A 23,232-nucleotide genomic window follows, 5' to 3' on the forward strand; every position below is an offset into this window, starting at 1 on the left:
GATCCATTGAAAAGTATGGCCTCTAGAGAGGTCACAAGGTTTCTATTTTTAGACCTACTGACCTAGTTTTTGACCGCAGTTGACCCAGTTTCGAAATTGACCTAGATATCATCAAGATAAACATTCTGACCAGCTTTCATAAAGATCCCATGAAAAATGCGACCTCTAGAGTGGTCACAAGCAAAAGTTTACGGACGCACGGATGCTGCGCGATCACAAAAGCTCACATTGTCACTTTGTAACATGTGAGCTAACAAACATTTTGTCACCTTCTGTGTACATTCCTGGTTTTCTCTCACAAGCTTTTCATTGTCTTTCACTAAACGTGTGATATAATCATTCAGCTCCCTAACTTTCTCAGTATTCTACAAAGAAATATTATCATTTATTAATACAAAGTCAACTGTGTATGTTGGACAAAAAAAACAAAAAAAAAAAAACATTCAACAGCAACAGAAATCACTTATGAAAATTGTTATATGTAAACATGTAATAAATTTCTACTATTTGATTCAATTAACACATTGAAATTTTGTTTCAATGTTGTTTTTTTTGCCTTTTTTTTTGTGTTTTTTTTTTTTTTTTAATTGTGGCTTAATTAAATACATGGATTACTGTCATTTTTGGAAGGTGATTTATTAACAAGAGGGCCATGAAGGTCCTGTATCTCTCACCTGACCTATTGACCTAAAGATCATCAAGAATAACATTCTGACCAAGTTTAATTAAAATATGGTCATAAATGTGGCCTCTAAAGTGTAAACTAACTTTTCCTTTGAGTTGACCTGGTGACCTATTTTTTTTAACCCGACATGACCAAGATTCAAAGTGGATCCCGAGATCATCAAGATTACCATTCTGGCCAAGTTTCATGAAGATACAGTCATAAATGCTGCCTCTACAGTGTTAACAAGCTTTTCCTTTGATCTGACCCAGCGACCTAGTTTTTGAACCCACCTGACCCAGATTTGAACATGTCCTATAGATCATCAAGATTACCCTTCTGACCTAGTTTCATTAAGATATTGTCATAAATGTGGCCTCTACAGTGTAGAGTAAACTAGCTTTTCCTTTGATTTGACCTGATGACCTAGTTTTTAATCCTACATAACCAAGATTCCAACTGGACCTCGAGATCATCAAGATTACCATTCTGACCAAGTTTCATGAAGATACAGTCATAAATGTGGCCTCTACAGTGTTAACAAGCTTTTCCTTTGATTTGACCCGGTGACCCAGTTTTTGACCCGACATGACACAGGTTCAAACTTGGCCTAAAGATCATCAAGATTAACATTCTGACTAAGTTTCATTAAGATAGAGTCATAAATGTGGCCTCTAGAGTGTTAACAAGCTTTTACTTTGATTTGACCTAGTGACATAGTTTTTGACCCCACCTGACTCAGATTTGTACTTGACCTATAGATCATCAAGAATAATATTCTGACCAAGTTTCATTACGATACGATTATAAATGAGGCCTCTACAGTGTAAACTAGCTTTTCCTTTGATTTAACCTGGTGACCTAGTTTTAGATCCTAAATGACCCAGATTCAAACTGGGCCTTGAGATCATCAAGATAAACATTCTGACCAAGTTTCATGAAGATACAGTCATAAATGTGACCTCTACAGTGCTAACAAGTTTTTCCTTAAAATTGACCTGGTGACATAGTTTTTGACCCAAGATGACCCAATATCGAACTTATCCAGGACTTTATTGAGGGTAACATTCTGACCAAGTTTCATTAAGATTGGGCCCAAATTGTGACCTCTAGAGTGTTAACAAGCTTTTCCTTTGATTTGACCTGGTGACCTAGTTTTTGATCCCATATGTCCCAATATCGAACTTGTCCAAGATTTTATTGAGGGTAACATTCTGACTAAGTTTCATTAAGATTAGGCCAAAATTGTGACCTCTAGAGTATTAACAAGCTTTTCCTTTGATTTGACCTGGTGACCTAGTTTTTGATCCCAGAAGACCCAATATTGAACTCATCCAAGATTTTATTGAGGGTAACATTCTGACCAAGATTGGCTCAAAATTGTGACCTCTAGAGTGTTAACAGTCAAATTGTTGACGACGGACGATGGACACAGGGTGATCACAAAAGCTCACCTTTGAGCACCTTGTACTCAGGTGAGCTAAAAACACCTTCTCTATGTAACCAAGCAGAATTTAATCTGGAATAGACTATCTCACAGCTGTTTCATATCTATCCGCTGTGCAATGTAGTTCAATGTGGAATAATGCGGAATAATTTACACAGTGGTTCTACCCAGGTGCCCGCCCGTGATGAAATAATGCACGGAGGGGCACCTGGGGTCTTCCTCCACCATTAAGCTGGAAAGTCACCATATGACCTATCATGTGTCGGTGCGACGTTAAATCAAAAAAAAAAAAACAAGAGCTGTCACTAATAGTGACAAATGCCCCCGCAGCACCTTGACCTTTGACCTGGTGACCTTGACCTTTGACCTGGTGACCCCAAAGTCAGTAGGATTGGTGTACTCAGTAAGTACTATCAGCATGTGAAGTTTGAAGGTCCTGGGTGAAGTGGTTCGCGAGTAAAGTGCCTTCATGCAAAAAGTTAACGTTGGCCCCTGTGACCTTGACCTTTGACCTGGTGACCCCAAAGTCAGTAGGGATAGTGTACTCAATAAGTACTATCCGCAGGTTAAGTTTGAAGGTCCTGGGTGAAGTGGTTTGCGAGTAAAGTGCCTTCATGCAAAAAGTTAACGTTGTGACGAATGAACGAACAAACTAACGAACGAACGGACAGACAGTTGAAAACTAATATGCCTCCCTACGGGGGCATAAAAAAAAAATTACAACCCCTGACATCATCATTGTTACATACTGGAAAATTTGGCCTACCCTATCACCTGTGGACTTAAATCATTATGGGGAACATTAATGCCAATGGCTGTTCTCTATGCATTCAAAGGAATTTCTTATGGATTTATTTAGTTAATTTGGTACATCTGAATATCAATTAGTTTACATCATTTCAGTGAGTAACTTAGCCACTCTTTGTTTTAACTTTGGTAATAATTAAAACAAACATTTTGTCACCTTTTGTGTACATTCCTGGTTTTCTCTCACAAGCTTTTCCTTGTCTTTCACTAAACGTGTGATAAAATCATTCAGCGCCCCAACTTTCTCAGTATTCTACAAAGAAATATTATCATTTATTAATACTGTATTAATAAATGCCCATTCACGCACTGCAGTACGTGAATCACACACAAAATATCAAATGCACGCATAAAAATCACTTGTTTGGGGTACATGCACGCAGAAATTCAACTACCAAATCACTGTTGATTTCATCGCGCACTTGCCGATTGTTTGGAACGGTCTAAAGTGTAGATCTCGTCCGGGGACATGATAATTTCGTTTTCATTACCAACTTCTCAGTGTAATTGTCAGCCGCATTGAGGGATTTCATAAGTGTTTTAGTCAGACATCACATGCATTGTGTGCAAAAAAGTATCGATACGAAATGCATTTTAGCTTTTATGAACTCAGCAAAAGGTTAATTAACAGTATTTTCTCCGTTATTTAACTGCAATTTAACATTTCATATCTGTAATTTGTTCGTGCATTTGTTATTGGTCGGCGATTTTTAAAGGTGGATAATCAGATTTTGGCCATGTAACGGATTTGTTCGAAACTTTAGCATCTGATCATTTACACTCATTTATGTTCACTTAACACTTAATACAAATTAGATTTTCACTGGAGGTATTTTTAAAATTTCATTTTCCTATCCTGGTTGCCCAACCAAGATAGAGTTATTTTATCATAAGTATAAATTTGATAAACATACTTTGCCTAAGGAAATGTATAAATATTAGACATATTGTAATATATTTGTAAAATATTTGCATTAAAAATTATGTATTTAGATGGAATTCATTAGAAACGCAAGTTTGAAAAATTATTATTACCTCCCTTTGCCTATCTTGGTTGCAAATAAATGAATTCAGAAGCTACACACAGCTTTTAAACTTGCATTTTGGTTCAGATTGTTCAATAGTTGATATGTCTATCAAATGCAAATGTAAAACTAGACATTGTATCGAAATAAAAAGAAATACCCAGCTTTTTATATACTTTCATATTAAAGGGGAGTAATTACAAAATTTTATAAAAATAATAAAATATACATTTCAAATAGGAATCTAACTCTATGTAATCGGTCTTTTTGTTCCTTAAATAATTCTCTACCAGAATATACAAAAAGTAAAAAATGTCATTAAATGTTGTTTAAATGTGATTGACCACCTTTAAGTCTTCAGTTGAGTGTATGTTATTTCAGACGAATCATGTTCCGTTGATAACTGTAAATACATAAACCTTGCTGAATACTTCTTTATACTTAGCATAATTGTTTCAGGATTTTCTGTCTTTGGAAAAATATTTTAAATTTTCTAAAATTATCTCATCTATTATACCCCACCCAAGAGACTTCTGCATGAAAAAACATGTATACACAAATTTCAAAGTTAAATAGAAAACATTCAGATCTGCCATGCTGTGTACCCCCAAATTTTGAAGTGTACCCCTAATTTGCAAAGGCAGGGAGTACATGAACCCTTAACATTAACAAGACGGCCATCTTGGCCCTAGGTCGCTCACCTGAGAAACTTACCATAACAGTGTAAACATGTCTGACCTAGTGATTTCATGGAAACAAATATTCTGGCCAATTTTCATTAAGATTGGACCAAAAATGTGGTCTCTTGAGTTTTAAACAAGTATTTTCCTAGATATGACCTAATGACAAAGTTTTTGACCTCAGATGACCCATATTCAAACAAGACCTAGATTTTATCAAGAAAATCATTCTGACCAAATATCATGAAGATCAATTGAAAAATACAGTCTCTATCGCATACACAAGGTTTTTCTTTAATTTGACCTAGTGACCTACTTCCTGACCCCAGAGGACCCATATTCAGATTTGACCTAGATATCATAAGAGGCAATCATTCTGATCAAATTTCATGAAAATCAAATGAAAACTAGAAATGTGTCCATGGGACACAGATGCCCCCACTACACGACAATGACAAGGGCCGTAACTCCTACAATACTGAATGAATCCAGAGGCAAAACCCCAGGTGCATAACTGCACATGCTGACCAACATTCCTGTAGAGTTTTGTGACTCTACATCAAATACTTTCAGAGCTAAGTGCGACACAACACTAAAATGACCAATTTTTACAAAGTCAGGGGCCATAACTCCTACACGACTGAATGAATCCAGACGCGAAACCCCAGGTGCACAACTACACATGCTGACCAACATTCCTGTAAACTTTGGTGACTCTGTGTCAAATACTGTTGGAGCTACGCACGACACAACATTAAAATGACCAAATTTTAACTAAGTCAGGGGCCATAACTCCTACACAAATAAATGAATCCGGATGCAAAAACCCAGGTGCACAACTGCACATGCTGACCAATATTCCTGTAAACTTTGGTGACTCTAGGTCAAATACTTTTGGAGCTACGTGCGACACAACATTAGAATGATCCATTTTTTACTAAGTCAGGGGCTATAACTTCTACAGGACTGAATGGATCTGGATGTGAAACCCCAGGTGCAAAACTACACATGCTGACCAACATTCCTGTAAAGTTTTGTGACTCTACATCAAATACTTTCAGAGATACGCGCGACACAACACTAAAATGACCAATTTTTACAAAGTCAGGGGCCATAACTCCTACACGACTGAATGAATCCAGACGCGAAACCCCAGGTGCACAACTACACATGCTGACCAACATTCCTGTAAAGTTTTGTGACTCTACGTCAAATACTTTTGGAGCTAGGCATGACACAACATTCTCGGAAGGACGGACGGAAGGACGGACGGAGGAAGGACGGAAGGAAGGATGGACAAGGGCAAATCTATATGCCCCCCCCAAAAGTACAGTCTCTATCGCACACACAAGGTTTTTCTTTAATTTGACCTATTTTTTGATCTCAGATGACCCATATTCAAACTCGACCTATATTTCATCAATGCAATTATTCTGACATAATTTTATGAAGATCAATTGAAAAATACAGCCTCTATCGCATACACATGATTTTTCTTTGATTTGACCTAGTGACTTGTTTTTGATCCCAGATGGCCCATAATCAAACTTGACCTAGATTTTATCATGGTTATCATTCATACCAAACTTCATGAAGATCAATTGAAAAAAAAAACAGCTTCTATAGCATACACAAGGTCTTTCTTTGTTTTGATCTAGTGAACTAGTTTTTGACCCCAGATGGCCCATAATCAAACTTGACCTAGATTCCTTCAAGGTAATTATTCTGACCAGATTTGATCAAGGCAATCATTCTGACCAAATTTCATGAAGATCAGTTGAAAAATACAGTCTCATACACAAGGTTTTCCTTTAATTTGACCTAGTGACCTAGTTTTTGTCTCCAGATGACCTATTTTCAAACTCGGCCTATATTGTCTTTCTTTGATTTGACCTAGTGACATTCTTTTTGACCCCAGATGACCCATTTTCAAAATCGGCCTAGATTTCATTAAGGTTATCATTTTGACTTAATTTCAGGAAGATCAATTGAAAAATAAAGCCTCTATCACATATACAAGCTTTTTCTTTGATTTGACCTAGTGACCTACTTTTTGATCCCAGATGACCCATATTCGAACTTGACCTAGATTTCATCAAGGCAATCATTCTGACCAAAACTCATGAAGATTAATTGAAAAATACAGCCTCTATCGCATACACAAGGTTTTTCTTTGATTTGACCTAGTGACCTAGTTTTTTATCATAAATGACCCATTTTCAAACTCGGCCTAGATTTCATCAAGGTAATCATTCTGACCAAAATTCATGAAGATTAATTGAAAAATACTGCCTCTATCGCATACACAAGGTTTTTCTTTGATTTGACCTAGTGACCTGGTTTTTAACCCCAGATGACCCATTTTTTTAAATTCGGCCTAGATTTCATCAATGTAATCATTCTGGCCAAATTTCATGAAGATCAGTTGAAAAATACAGCCTCTATCACATACACCAGCTAAATGTTGACAGACGACAGACGCCGGACATCGAGCGATCAGAAAAACTCAGGTGAACTAACAAGGGTGCCTAATGGTGGTGAACATTTGTGCAAAGTTACATCAAAATCCTTCTTGCAAGAAAAAGAAATGCTCCAAACAGTCATTCTTCAATTTTACCTTTGACCTCAAAGTGGGACCTTGACCTTAATTCTAGGGACCTGGTTCTTGCGCAAGACACTTCATCTCATGGTGGTGAACATTTGTGCAAAGTTACATCAAAATCCCTCCATGCATGAAGAACAAATGCTGCAGACAAAGTTTGTGGACGACGCCCTTCCGCCCTCCTGCTCCACCACCCTACCTTCATCCCTCACTTCTGCCTTCCAGGGGCGTTTCCACAATATATCCAGTCTTTCAGACAGGCATATAAAAAACAAAAAGCTTATCTTAAAAGGTTACCGTGACCTTTCAGCTACGGGTATGGGTCTTGCACACAATACATCAACTCATTATGCGGAATATTTGTGCAGTAACTTTAAAATCCTTTGATGAATGGCAGAGTTGTGGACCAGACAAGAAACTTACCATGATAAGTGTGACCTTGACCTTGAAGCTAGGGGTATGGGTCTTGCGCATGACACATCAACTCATTATAGGAAATGTTTGTGACAAGTAATTTTAAAATTCCTTGATGAATGGCAGAATTATGGACCAGACAAGAAACAGACCATGTTAACCTTTAACCTCCAAGTGTGACCTTGACCTTAGAGCTAGGAATCTGGTTCTTGCCCATGACATACCATCTCATGGGGAATATTAAAACGGCAAGGGATAACAAACCTACTATTTTTTTGATTGGCTGGTCTCTATGCATTCAAAGGAATTTCTAATGGATTTATTCAGTTTATTTGGTACATCTGAATATAAATTAGTTTACATCATTTCGGTGAGTAACTTAGCCAATCTCTTGCTTTAGCTTTGGCAGGGCCCTCGATCGGCCATTTTCACCGTCGAATATCGGCTGCTTCCCCCGCCAAAATAGTATCCTTTTTTCCCCCTCCAGAGAAAAAAATTCCCCCTTACTGGGCATTCCGTTAACCCGAGGTCCCGGGTTTTTGATCCGCGAAAATCAAGAAAAACTTGTATTTGACCCGCACAAAATATGCTCCGTGCGTCGGGTTGACTCGCGGAAATTTTGTTTGATGCGTCTCAAGTTCGAAAACTCTGCCCCTTGTCAATCAAAATCCCAGTCAATTTCAATATTGTTCGCCGTCATACGTGTAAGTATAGCAGTACGCGTAGCGTCACATGTTAATTAGCTGCTAACAGATGTCAATCACGCCACGCGCCGATTGACACATGGTCATCTCGCGGTTTATATTCAGTACAATAATCCCTGTCATTATCAAATGTGTTTACTGATCAATGTGTAAAAATTAATTGATAAACAATGCAGCTTTAGATTATCATCTTTGCACAAATTAAAATCATTATTTTGTTTGCTTGATACGATTACGTGAGCCGGTCAACCGTTACTGTCTATAGAAAATTTATTATCATTGCCGAGGCTTGTTTGGTCCAAAATAAATTAAATGCTTAAATAAGCAGAAATTGTAAGTATTGAATAGGTATGGTAAAAAAAAAGAAATTTAAAACAGGTATTTCATCAAGAATTTTAAATACATGTTTACTTTCGTTTTCCATATTTGTCACCAGTTTTCGCGACCGTGATTTTCGGACATTTTCATCATTTCTTACAAGATTTTTCTAGTACAATCTATATAACAAGAGCTGTCGGAGGACAGCAACGCTCGACTATTCAACAGCCTTGTCAACTGAATGAATACAAAGGTTGAAAAAGGGGCATAATTTTGTAAAATGCAAAGTAGAGGTATTGAACCTCTGTACTGCATGTCATATCATGACAGTGAACAAGTGTGTGAAGTTTCAATCATTTCCAATTTGTGGATACTGAGATACCAGCTTACATACAAAAACTTAACCAAAAACTGCTAAGTCAAAGGGGCATAATTTTGTAAAAATGCCAAGTAGAGTTATGGTACCTTCACAGTGCATGTTAGATCATGACAGTGAACAAGTGTGTGAAGTTTCAATCCATTCCAATTAGTGGATACTGAGATATCAGATTACATACAAAAATTTAACCAAAAACTGCTAAGTCGAAAAAGGGGCATAATTTTGAAAAAAAAGAGTAGAGTTATGGGACTTGCTTAGTGCATGTCAGATCATGACAGTGAACAAGTATGTGAAGTTTCAATCCATTCCCATTAGTAAGTACTGAGATACCAGCTTACATACAAAACCTTAACCAAAAATTTCTAAGTCGAAAAAGGGGCATAATTTTGTAAAAAAGCAAAATAGAGTTATGGAACCTGTGCAATGTAGGTCAGTTCATCACAGTGAATAAGTGTGTGAAGTTTCAATCCATTCCCACAAGTGGGTCCTGAGTTACCAGCTTACATACAAAACCTTAACCAAAAATTTCTAAGTCGAAAAAGGGGCATAATTTTGTAAAAAAGCAAAATAGAGTTATGGAACCTGTGCAATGTAAGTCAGTTTGTCACAGTGAATAAGTGTGTGAAGTTTCAATCCATTCCCACAAGTGGTTACTGAGATACCAGCTTACATACAAAACCTTAACCAAAATCGGGACGCGGACGCGGACGCCGACGCATGGGCGAGTCCAATAGCTCTACTATTCTATGAATAGTCGAGCTAAAAAGCCATTTAAAAGTCTGCATTTAAGAAAAATATGATCACTGTTGCAAAAGCAGCCCTTATTTTGAAGCATTTTTTGATAATAAAATGCAAAGGCACCAAACCCCACCCACTTTTAGACAACTAAAATATAAATTGAATAAAAAATCTGTAATGATAAATGTACTTGTTTTAGATAAAGTATGTGGAAATTTCATTAATAACAGTATAGCTTGACTCCTGAAAAGCTAATCTTGACATGATATAATCGCAGTTACCAGTAGTATGTTGAAACAAGAGCACCGCCTTGCGGGTGCTGACGCTCATCTGATTTTTTTTGTGTAATAGAAATATTGTCCTACCCATGATTTTCTAAGTCTAAAAAGGGCCATCATTCTTGCAAAAAGCAGGATAGAGCTATGTTTCTTGATGTACAGTGTCCACTTATGATGGTGAAAAACTGTTGAAAGTTTTAAAGCAATAGCTTTGATAGTTTATGAGAAAAGTTGACTTAAACATAATACTCAACCAAGAAAATGATTTTCTAAGTCCAAAAGGGGCGATAATTATTGCAAAAAGCAGGATGGAGTTGCTTGCTGTACAGGGTCAGCTTATGATGGTGAACAAGTGTTGCAAGTTTCAAAGCAATAGCTTTGATAGTTTAAGAGAAAAAGTTGACCTAAACATAAAACTTAACCAAGAAATCTGATATTTTCTAAGTGCAAAAGGGGCCATAAATCTTGCAAAAAGCAGGATGGAGTTATGTTTCTTGCTGTACAGGGTCAACTTATGATGGTGAACAAGTGTTGCAAGTTAAAGCAATAGCTTTGATAGTTTAGGATAAAAGCTGACCTAAACATAAACTTAACAAGAAAACTGATTTTCTAAGTCCAAAAGGGGCAATAAATCTTGCAAAAAGCAAGATGGAGTTATGTTTCTTGGATGTACAGGTCTGCTTATGATGGTGAACAGTATTCCAAGTTTCAAAGCAATAGCTTTGATAGTTTAGGAGAAAAGTTGACCTAAACATAAACTTAACCAAGAAATCTGATATTTTTCTAAGTACAAAAGGGGCCATAAATCTTGCAAAAAGCAAGATGGAGTTATGTTTCTTGCTATACAGGTCAGCTTATGATGGGTGAACAAGTATTCCAAGTTTCAAAGCAATAGCTTTGATAGTTTAGGAGAAAAGCTGACCTAAACATAAAACTTAACCAGGCAACGCCGACGCCGACAACAGCTCAAGCGATGACAATAACTCATCATTTTTTTTCAAAAAATCAGATGAGCTAAAAAAGGAACAACTTAAGTGTAATGAGAGTTATACATGTTATAGTTCTTACATAGTATGTTATTCTTTGAAGGCAATGAAAATTTCCCCATTTGGCTAAAACGACGCGAAAATTTCCCCGCCTGAGGGCTGCGGACCCCTTCCCCCAAGGTAGAGTGAGGGTCCTGTTTGGTAATAATTAAAACAAACATTTTGTCACCTTTTGTGTACATTCCTGGTTTTCTCTCACAAGCTTTTCATTGTCTTTCACTAAACGTGTGATATAATCATTCCGCTCCCTAACTTTCTCAGTATTCTACAAAGAAATATTATCATTTATTAATACAAAGTCAACTGTGTACATTGGACAAAAAAATAAAATTCAACAGCAACAAAAACTAGAACTTTCACAGGAGTGACTCATACCCCCACCATACGGTCTTGTCACAGAAGAATGCCAACCATAAACAAGAGCACCGCCTTGCGGGTGCTGACGCTCATCTGATTTTTTTTGTGTAATAGAAATATTGTCCTACCCATGATTTTCTAAGTCTAAAAAGGGCCATCATTCTTGCAAAAAGCAGGATAGAGTTATGTTTCTTGATGTTCAGTGTCCACTTATGATGGTGAAAAACTGTTGCAAGTTTTAAAGCAATAGCTTTGATAGTTTATGAGAAAAGTTGACTTAAACATAATACTCAACCAAGAAAATGATTTTCTAAGTCCAAAAGGGGCAATAATTATTGCAAAAAGCAGGATGGAGTTATGTTGCTTGCTGTACAGGGTCAGCTTATGATGGTCAGCAAGTGTTGCAAGTTTCAAAGCAATAGCTTTGATAGTTTAAGAGAAAAAGTTGACCTAAACATAAAACTTAACCAAGAAATCTGATATTTTCTAAGTGCAAAAGGGGCCATAAATCTTGCAAAAAGCAGGATGGAGTTATGTTTCTTGCTGTACAGGGTCAACTTATGATGGTGAACAAGTGTTGCAAGTTTTAAAGCAATAGCTTTGATAGTTTAGGATAAAAGCTGACCTAAACATAAAACTTAACCAAGAAAACTGATTTTCTAAGTCCAAAAGGGGCAATAAATCTTGCAAAAAGCAAGATGGAGTTATGTTTCTTGATGTACAGGGTCTGCTTATGATGGTGAACAAGTATTCCAAGTTTCAAAGCAATAGCTTTGATAGTTTAGGAGAAAAGTTGACCTAAACATAAAACTTAACCAAGAAATCTGATATTTTCTAAGTACAAAAGGGGCCATAAATCTTGCAAAAAGCAAGATGGAGTTATGTTTCTTGCTATACAGGGTCAGCTTATGATGGTGAACAAGTATTCCAAGTTTCAAAGCAATAGCTTTGATAGTTTAGGAGAAAAGCTGACCTAAACATAAAACTTAACCAGGCAACGCCGACGCAGACGCCGACGCCGACGCCGACAACCGCTCAAGTGATGACAATAACTCATCATTTTTTTTCAAAAAATCAGATGAGCTAAAAATCTTAAAAATACTTGGAATAATATAAAAATGTCAAAAAAGCTTAATACTTAAAAAGAAGTTTACTCGTCTTTGGAGTACTTCATCCTGGGCTTCCACATATAAGTAACACTAGTATAATTATGTGCCCTGCATGGATGAGGGATGAGGTAAATATAAAAAATCTCTAATATTAGAGATACACTAAAAGTGAATACAAAGAAGTGTCTTACCAACCCATGTTACCACAGAAAATGTATTTACTTTTTACATTAGGACTTATAACAAAAAACTTAGAAAAATACCTAAAATATTGAAAATCTAAAAATAGGATTTCTAAAAATAGACTAATTCCTGGAATTTAAGGGGAAGAAACTCGGTACAAAAGTTAAAAAACGTTACTTCCCTTTGGCTCTAAGCCAATCAGAATGAGATATAGTGAAAATACATCAAAATTAACCTTAAATTCTAAGTAAAAGGGAACATAATTCAAGAAAAATTGGTGTCAGAGTAATGCACTTTGTGTCACATGATGTGGGTGATGAGGTGGAACATCTATTTTAAGTTTGAATAAAATCCATTCAGTAGTAACTGAGATATAGTGAAAATACATAAAAATTAACCTTAAATTCTAAGTAAAAAGGGGCATAATTCATGAAAAATTGGTGTCAGAGTTATGCACCTTGTGTCACATGATGTGGGTGATGAGGTGGAACATCTATTTTAAGTTTGAATCAAATCCATTTTGTAATAACTGAGATATAGTGAAAATACATCAAAATCAAACCTTAAATTTAAAGTAAAAGGGGACATAATTCATAAAAAATTGATGTCAGAGTTAAGCGCTTTATGTCACATGATGTGGGTGATGAGGTGGAACATCTATTTTAAGTTTGAATCAAATCCATATAGTAATAACTGAGATATAGTAAAAATGCATTAAAATTAACCTAAAATTCTAATTAAAAGGGGGCATAATTCATGAAATATCGGTGTCAGAGTTATGCACCTTGTGTCACATGATGTGAGTGATAAGGTGATACATCTATTTTAAGTTTGAATCAAATCCATATAGTAGTAACTGAGATAATAGATTGCGGGACGGGACGCAACGCAACAAAACTGACTCCTATATAGCCCCCCCCCCCCCCCCCCCATGTTTGGTGGGGGTATAATCACTTAATTTGAAATTTTTTATATGTAAACATTTAATAAATTACTACTATTTTATTCAATTACCACTTTCAAATCTTGTTTTAATGTTGGTTTTTTTTTTTCCATTTGTGGCAAAAATCAAATATACTGAACAGCAAAAGAAACTATCCAGATGAACAAACAAAAGCTCGTCGAACACGAAATGCCCCACTTGATGCATTCAGTAACTGCACAACTGAAATTATTTGCTCACTGTAAACAGAAGTTCTACTGTTCTGGTTCAATGTGACATTGACCTTTGACTTATTTGCCTCAAAATTAACATGGGTCATCTGCTGGTCATGATCAACCTCCCTATTAAGTTTAGTGATCCTAGGCCCAAGCCTTTTCAAGGTATCGTCTGGAAAGGGTTTAACTGTTCTGGGTCAATGTAACCTTGTTCTTTAGCCTACAGACCTCAAAATCAATAAGGGTCATCTACAGGTCATGACCAACTTCCCTGTCAAGTTTCATGAACCTAGGCCCAAGCGTTCTCAAGTTATTGGCTGGAAACGGTTAAAATGTTTCGGGTCACTGTAACCTTGACCTTTGACCCACTGACCCTAAAATTAATATGGGTCATCTGCTGGTCATGATGAATCTCTCTATTATCTTTCATGACCCTTGGCCCAAGCATTCTCAAGTTATTGTCCAGAAACCGTTTAACTATTCCTGGCCAATCCTGGGGTTTTTTAGGCCGTTTTTATAGCCGTTTTTCGGCTATATTCCCAATGCCAAAAAGTATGTTTTTTTCCCAAAATGAGTGCAAAAATTCCCAATCTACATCCTGAAAAAAAATTCATCAAAATTGCAAACATTAACCAAATTATGGACAATTTTGTAATGGACGTATGTTAAAGAGGTTGTACAATGTGAAACAAGTTTATGAGAAAGTGCTTAAACACATCCTTACTATATCCTGTGGGACTACATATTTCCCAATTTGGAACATTTACGCGTCAAAATTCCTAATTTTAGGGGTATAGGCTATGTTCCCAAAATAGCTAGAAAAAACCCTGCTATCTGACCTTGAACTTTGACCAAGCAGGGGTGTAAAATTCCACTCGCCCGCTCGCATTGGCGAGTTAAAGTCTGGGTAGGACGAGTGGACTTCGCTGTATACTCGACCAATCGGGCAAGTGGTTTTTACGTCATAGCTTTAAAGAAATTCAGAAATTACATCTCGAAAAACGTCAACCAACTTTGAGACTTTGATTGACTGGAATTTACCCGCGAATCGTAAAGATATCAAAATGTCATGCCCGTAATTTTCCATTCCGAGAGCACGTGCGACCAATCGTAATATCAAATTTACATCGCCGTTACTTTTGTTTATCGACACGTACACAAAAAACGCGCATAGTGCATTCATTTTTTAACATAATTGCTTCAATTTTTCAACACCGCTTGAGAAGAAATACAATTTGAATTCTATTAAGATTTCAATAAAATATCAACGGAAATGTAAGCAAAGTTGTATAAAAACGGTTGAATTTTCATATAATCATTTGTTAAATTTCAAACAGCGCAATCTTAATTACTTATTTCTTTCCAAGAGAAAATAAGTGATGCATACTATGGGCATAAAATTCAGACTTCTGACCAGAAAGAACAAAAAACAGAATAAAACAAGAGCTGTCTCCATAGGATGACACATGCCCCCGATGGCACTTTGAATGAATAGTTATGGCCAATGTTAGAGTTTAGGACCTTTGACCTACGGACCTGGGTCTTGCATGCGACACGTCGTCTTACTGTGGTACACATTCATGCCCAATAATTTTAACGTATAAGTGTGACCTTGACCTTTGAGCTACGGACCTGGGTCTTGCGCGCGACACGTCGTCTTACTGTGGTACACATTCATGCCAAGTTATTTGAAAATCCATCCATGGATGACAAAGATATGGACCGGACACGAATGCACTATCATGAAAAATGACCTTTAACGTCTAAGTGTGACCTTGACCTTTGAGCTACGGACCTGGGTCTTGCGCGCAACATGTCGTCTTACTGTGGTTCACATTCATGCCAAGTTATTTGAAAATCCATCCATGACAAAGATATGGACCGGACACGAATGCACTATATGAAAAATGACCTTTAACGTCTAAGTATGACCTTCACCTTTGAGCTACGGACCTGGGTCTTGCGTGCAACACGTTGTCTTACTGTGGTACACATTCATGCTAAGTTATTTGAAAATCCATCCATCGATGACAAAGATATGGACCGGACACGAAAATTGCGGACAGACTGACAGACTGACAGACTGACAGACCGACAGACGGTTCAAAAACTATATGCCTCCCTTCGGGGGCATAAAAATCTTCAATAATGAAAAAGCGGCAGTAATTTAAATACATTGAGTAAAACGATTTTTTTGGTAAAAAGGTTTCTGTTAGTGCGGCGGAATAGGTTACGTGACCTCGTGGACGTAAATAGAAATATGGTTTCAAAATACAACAAAATGATGTTGTTGCGGTTTTTAGTAAGTTTTAAATGAATCTTTGTACATGTATTTTTGATAAAATATTCTTCTCAAACGATAATATAAATTCCTTGAGGGCAAATAGGTCACAGAGGTAGTATTTCCACTGACATTTACTTGTCAGTTTATACGCAATACCGCACATTTGCTTTTAATAACAAATTAAGGAAGAAACTTTTTTACTGATTTCTGCTTCTCATCAATTTAAAGAATCGAGGCGGTGCGATCAGACACTGATGTGTCACATGGCGCGAAAACTGTTATATGACACTGCGAAAAAAGAGTTAATATACGGGAGTGTACAGGATCCCGTATATTACCCGTATACGGGATGAAATACGGGAAAACTAAAATACGGGCGTGTACGGGGCTTGTATATTTAAAAGTCTGTATACTAATAAAATACGGATTTCCGTATACTATGAAATACGGAATTCTTAGTATACGATACCTCGTATATTATTGAAATACGGGAAATTCTAAAAAGGGTTATTCTGATCGTATACAACACCGTATATTCCCGTATATGTCTGGTGTACGGGAATACATAAATCCGTATATTACGAAAATACGGGACGTATATTTCCCGTATATGTTTCATATACAACCCCGTATATTTCCCGTATATTCTGGATATACGGGATATGCATAGTTTGTATATTTCGAAAATACAGGGATTAAATTTCCCGTATATTCTTTGTATACAACTCCGTATATTTCCCGTATATGCCGGAATTACGGGATTTAAATAATTTGTATATTTCGAAAATACGGGACGTATATGTCCTGTATATGTTTCATATACAACCCCTTATATTCTGGATATACGGGATATGTAAAGTTTGTATATTTCGAAAATACAGGGATTAAATTTCCCGTATATTCTTCGTATACAACTCCGTATATTTCCCGTATATGCCGGAAATACGGGATTTAAATAATTTGTATATTTTGAAAATACGGCACGTATATGTCCCGTATATGCCAGAAATACGGAATTTAAATAATTTGTATATTTTAAAAATACGGGACTTATATTTCCCGTATATTCTTTGTATACAACTCCGTATATTTCCCGTATATTCTGGATATACGGGGTATGTATAGTTTGTATATTTTGAAAATACAGGGATTAAATTTCCCGTATATTCTTCGTATACAGCACCGTATATTTCCCGTATATGCCGGAAATACGGGATTTAAATAATTTGTATATTTCGATAATACAGGACGTATATGTCCGTATATGCTTGGTATACAACTCCGTATATTTCCCGTATATGCCGGACAACTGCGAACGTGATAGCTATCACATGCGAACGTGTTAGCTAAGATAGTTATTACGTGCGCACGTGTTAATCAGCACATTCGCACGTGGTATCTAACATGTGCGAATGTGGTGCTAACACGTGTGCACGTGATAAATAAAATGTTTCCTATGTCCCCTCTATTCCACTGTAGTATACACTGTGGCAGACTATTTTATTTCTCGTGGATGTAGGGTCCTTTAGTATTGACCTAGCACATGTGAATATTTCGTATATTTCCATAAATTCATTTTCAATGTCCAAACATAAATAGTGATACAAATATTACATACATAATTCTTAGTTGATATTATACTATCGCATGTGCAGGTAGCTGGGCGGCAAAGCGTTTCGCTGCCAATATCAGGGTAGTGGGTTCGAGTTTTGGCCATACCTTTTCCCCTAAATTTATTTGCAAACTTTCCACTTATTTGTCAAACGCACCGTAATATTTATGGTCCATTTATTAAAAGTTATCATATCACCCGTTGTAAAAAAGTCAATTATTTAAAATATTCTAGACAAAAAGAAAGACACATTACCAGTCACAAGCGTACTAAAAAATAAATACTTTAAGAGAAAAAATAAAATTTATAAAGATAAAACAGGTAGCGATAACATCACATTACTTTACTTTAAAGCAATGATAACCGTCGTAACGTGGATGGCGTGACACTGATTGACTGTATAAAATACAAATATTGCTTAAAATTAACGAAAACGCTCGAAAAATATTGGCAAAGATTAATGAGTGTCTTTCATTAAATCAAATGATATAAGCATTTACACTGATTTACCCATCTCCACGAAAATAAACTGTACATATAATTTCTGCCGAACAGTTTTACTGCAACATAATAATTGATAATAATTGTATGCATATTAACTAAATCAGATAGATAGCCCATGTACCCTAAGCCTGGTAATCCAGTCTGACAATTTCTAACATTTTTCTACCTGCAAATTGACAATATCAGAAACTCGATGAATGCCAATTAACACAAATAAGCACAAATTAATTGGGATCTTTAATGCATAGATATTAGGTATCCAATTAGTTGGGAACATGCTTCGTCACGCTTCGCGCTTTCATATCCCGAAGCGATAACATCTGGCTCAAGTGACCGCACGCGATAATCTGTATATTGCATATTTCAGAGGGAAAGGAAGTCACGAGTAAGTACTTACTTGATTTATATGTTTTAATTTTTAATAAACTGATTTTTTTTTCTGACAAATCAGACCATGAATTATACTTCAATTAATCGGAAACACGGGTTGCTTTTTATTGCTTTAACAAATTCAGAAGCATCAAAAATTTCAGTTTAATTTTGTAATCTTAATATAGAAAAGAAATTCAGAATAGCCGTTAAATAGTTCATTCATTCATTCATTCGATTGATCATTTCTTCACAACTAATCATTTAACTATTATTTCATTCATTCTTTCATCCGATAGTCTACAAGGATGTCAGTCACCAAATGTTGATGTTGCAAGTGTTTGAAATAAAAAAAAAAAATATCGTGCAAAAATCATTTGATGAATACCATTGGGGTTAAACGAGATTTTAAAGTTGAAAGCACAAAAACAACTCCAGATACAAGTGCTAGGTAGCCGAGGCTAGCTTTAAGAATGAATAAGGCGGCACGCACGTTCATTCATTCGATTAAAACTGGAATCTCGGAAAAGCATTAATAAAGTTAATAATTACAATCTTTTATTTTTAGAAAATGGGTACCGGTAATCTGACAAAATAACACTTTTTTCTAGATGGCACTTTTGCAAAAAATTACAACATCTCTTGCCTCTGTCTAGAGAGAAAATGTTTTTCTCTGCGAAAATATCAGTGTCAGTATGAAGAAATTAATACTATTACAGATTATTTTATCTCTACAGACTTTGTAAGTCTATGTAAGCGGTTGTGATGCGTATTTTTTTTCAAAGTATTATATAAAAAAAGGTTGGTAATAATAAAAATTAATCAATAGGGGTCATATGCTGATCATGATCAATCTCCCTATCAATTTTCCTGATCCTAGACCCAAGAGTTATTGCCCAGAAACCGTTTTATTGTTCCTGGTCGCTGCGACCTTGAACTTTGACCTACTGACCTCAAAATCAATAGGGGTCATCTGCTGGTCATGACCAACCTCCTTATTAACTTTCACGATCCTAGGCCAAAGCAATCTTAGTTATCACCCAGAAACCGTTTGACTGTTCCGGGTCACTGTGACTTTGAACTTTGACCTACTGACCTCAAAATCAATAGGGGTCATCTGCTGGTCATGCTCAACCTCCTTATCAACTTTCAAGATCCTAGGCCAAAGCAATCTCACTTATCATCCGGAAACTGGTTAACTGTTCCGGGTCACTGTGACCTTGAACTCTGACATACTGACCTCAAAATCAATAGGGGTCATTAGATTGAGGGTAACATTCTGCCCAAGTTTCATTAAGACTGGGCCAAAAATGTGACCTCTAGAGTGTTAACAGTCAAACTGTTGACGACGGACAGACAACGGACACCGGGCGATCACAAAAGCTCACCTTTGAGCACTTCGTGCTCAGGTGAGCTAAAAAAGGAAAATATGGAAAAAACTTTTTGGTCCCAGTGGGGCTTGAACCTACGCCCCCCTGAAAATTGTAGTCAAAGTAGGTTTATAGTAGGAATTAAATACTCTTCAAAAAGGAGGTACTTTATTACTGGTTCAATACCTTGAATTTCTCCATTAGTTTTGGAGAAAGTAACTTGCACTCAAAACTTTAAACTGGATAAAAGAGGGCATAATTTGGCCAAAATACATGTCAGAGTCATGGGACTTTTATTATTATTATACCAGATTTATATTATTTATATTATTATACCAGATTTATATAGCGCCCTTTTCATGATCAATTTCACGTTCAAAGGCGCTTTACATAGTTCAAATGCAGCCACACTGGGCGCATAATTCATCCTCTACTAGTACAGACACAGAGCGATCTGACCAGAGGGACAGAGTGAGACAAAGCCCCGACGACAGAGAGATCAGAAATCAGATACAGGCTTGTCTGGCTAACTTAGCCTAGCTCATTCCAAATAGACAGCCTGGTTCTTTAACGTGCCCAGTGTATAGCACTGGTACACGCAAGGATTGCCTGGGTTCCTGACCAGTACACCTCTAGTTGGGTGTGAAACACTGAAAAGTGTTTCTGAAAATTCCCGAGTAGCTGCCGGAGATCGAACCCCCGACCTCAGGATTTGAAGGCCAGTGTGCAAACCACTGAGCTATCCGTCCACCTAGTGACTTAACCCAGTGAGCTTGGTAATTCACACAGAAAAAGATAAAATAAGTTTCAAAGCTATAATACCTTTAAATGAAGGCCATATGTATTTGCATGCAAACCTTTAACCAAGGTGTGATGCCGACGCCATGGTGAGTATAATAACTAGACTATTCTTTGATTAGACACTAAAAAATCCATCACTGCTGTCTAAAGTCATTACTACCACCTTCTAAATTAATGTGTTTGAAGTTACATAGAGAAAGTCTATGTGCAAACCTGTGCAGAGTTCCACTCTTCATCAACTTCTGCTGCTCCATACTTTAAGCGCAAGAATGAACAGTTCTTGCTGAGTCTGGCATGAACTTTCCACGGTTCATCATCACTTTTCCAGTTCTTCACAGTGAGTCCACAGTCAAAACACTTTGTACTATCATCAGGACCTAGACAGAAAAAATACTTATTACTATTCAGCTATGCAGTATTGGATTACACTAGATATACTGTGGATACGCCAATTCCAAACTCCACAAATCAGGGCAAAGAAACAACCAGTGCCAATAATATGGAAATCAAGCAATTTGACTGGCTAAATTAATAAGGCCAATAGTTTCGGACATCAGGTAACCCAGTTTTGAACATGTCCTAGGTTTCATAGAGACAAACATTTTAACAAAGTTTCATAAAAGTGAGGGGAAAATAGTAGCCTCTGGATTGTTTACAAGATTTTCCTATTACAGGGTTATAATATATAATAATGCCACTTAGTTGAGAAAATGAAATTCCCTGACATTTCCTGTACTAAACCGTACTTTTCACTGACCAATACCACCATATTTGTTCAGCCTCCTCCTCCCCTACTGCTGTCAAATTCACCCAAGAAATTGATTCAAACACATTTAAATTATGTTTATACACAATTACACCAGAATGTGTTTGGAAATACTTATAAATACTGCTTGAAGACTGCCATAGCCACTGAACATTTTAAACATTGACCCAGATTTTCAGTTTTCCCTGACTTTACTAAAATTTCATTTTTCACTGACCACTCTCAGGATTTCCCTGACAATTCATCAACCATGAAAAAAAAAATTTCCCCGATTTTTCAAGGTTAGTGGCAACCCTGTATTAAGTAACCTAGTTTTTGACCCTAATAAACTCGCCCAAGATTTTATTGAGGGTTACAAATATTCTGACCAATTTTCATTCAGATTGGGCTAAAACTGTGACCTCTAGAGTTTTAACAGTCAAATTGTTGATGATTTTGTTTGTTTTGGGTTTAATGCCGTTTTTCAACAGTTTTTCAGTTAAACTTTTGATGAGGTACAACAACTGATATTATGGACACAGGGTGAACACAGTATCTCACCTTGAACAGCTTGTGCTGAGGTTAGCTAAAAGCATCAAAATCCCACCTAATTGAAGTAAGTATCAACTAGAGACTGTTTTTTCATGTAAAACATGTCTCCCATGTAAGCAGTATGAACACTATAATAAGACAAGTCAAGGGCCATAACTCTGCTGAAGATCATTAAATCAGAACATACTAATAATATGCACACTGATCACTCCTGTTACGGTTTGATGTAAATTGGCCCATTTAAGTAAGAGAAGTTGCCAAAACATCATTATATTTGACAAATCATGGGCCACAATACCACTGAAAATCACGGAACCAGAACAGGCCGATGACATGCACAACTAGGCTTGGCAATGATCAATTTTGTTTGGTGTAATTCCTCCTGGTGATGTCAAAATAGCTCAGTCAGCATAGACAAGGTAAACTGTGACATACCAAGGCCATACCTCCACTAAAAATCACTGAAATGGAACATGCCGATAATATACACAATAAGGTTTGGCATTGGTTTGATGGGAATATGCATAATAATACAAGAGCTATAATCCCCTGCTGCTGCTATGGATAGTGAAAGGGTTGATAGTATTGGGTGGAAGCATTGATGGTTATGACCTTGACCTTGAGCCAACATGACTTCTGTACATCCTCTTGATAAGGGAAATATTACAGCCAAGTGATATTAAAATCCTTCAAAGGGTTCAGGAGATACAGAGCGGACACAAAATGGAAGGCTCACACCTTTGATCTTGAGTTGTGACCTTGACCTGAGTCAACATGGCTGACTCATGAGCTCTGCACATCGTCTTGATGAGGTGATCATTTGACCCAAGTTTCACGAAAATCTTCCAAGGGGTTTAGGAGATACAGAATGGACACAAAACGGAAGGCTCAAACCTTTGACCTTGAGTTGTGACCTTGACCTTGAGCCAACATGGCTGACTCATGAGTTCTGCACATCCTCTCCATGAAAATCCTTCAAGGGGTTTAGGAGATACATAGCAGACATAAAATGGAAGGCTCAAACTTTTGACCTTGAGTCAACATGGCCGACTCATGAGTTCTGCACATCATCTTGATGAGACGATC

At 36.8% G+C, this 23,232-nt stretch overlaps 1 protein-coding gene across 1 annotated transcript in view; it reads right to left on the bottom strand.

Moving 5' to 3' along the window:
* The window catches only part of LOC123529471 (centrosomal protein of 152 kDa-like), a gene marked incomplete at its 5' end in the record, with an annotated part of 56,312 nt that extends 35,086 nt beyond the window's left edge, over nt 1-21,226 (bottom strand). Inside the window, 4 exons of the mRNA XM_053535626.1 lie at nt 270-365; nt 3,076-3,171; nt 11,272-11,367; nt 21,063-21,226. Coding sequence (XP_053391601.1) covers nt 270-365; nt 3,076-3,171; nt 11,272-11,367; nt 21,063-21,226 — 452 coding nt within the window. The remainder of the gene's footprint in view (nt 1-269; nt 366-3,075; nt 3,172-11,271; nt 11,368-21,062) is intronic.
* Between the last annotated feature and the right edge of the window lie 2,006 nt (nt 21,227-23,232).

This window comes from Mercenaria mercenaria, unplaced genomic scaffold (genome assembly GCF_021730395.1).
Source record: "Mercenaria mercenaria strain notata unplaced genomic scaffold, MADL_Memer_1 contig_4956, whole genome shotgun sequence".
In the NCBI taxonomy this organism is placed as follows: domain Eukaryota; kingdom Metazoa; phylum Mollusca; class Bivalvia; order Venerida; family Veneridae; genus Mercenaria; species Mercenaria mercenaria.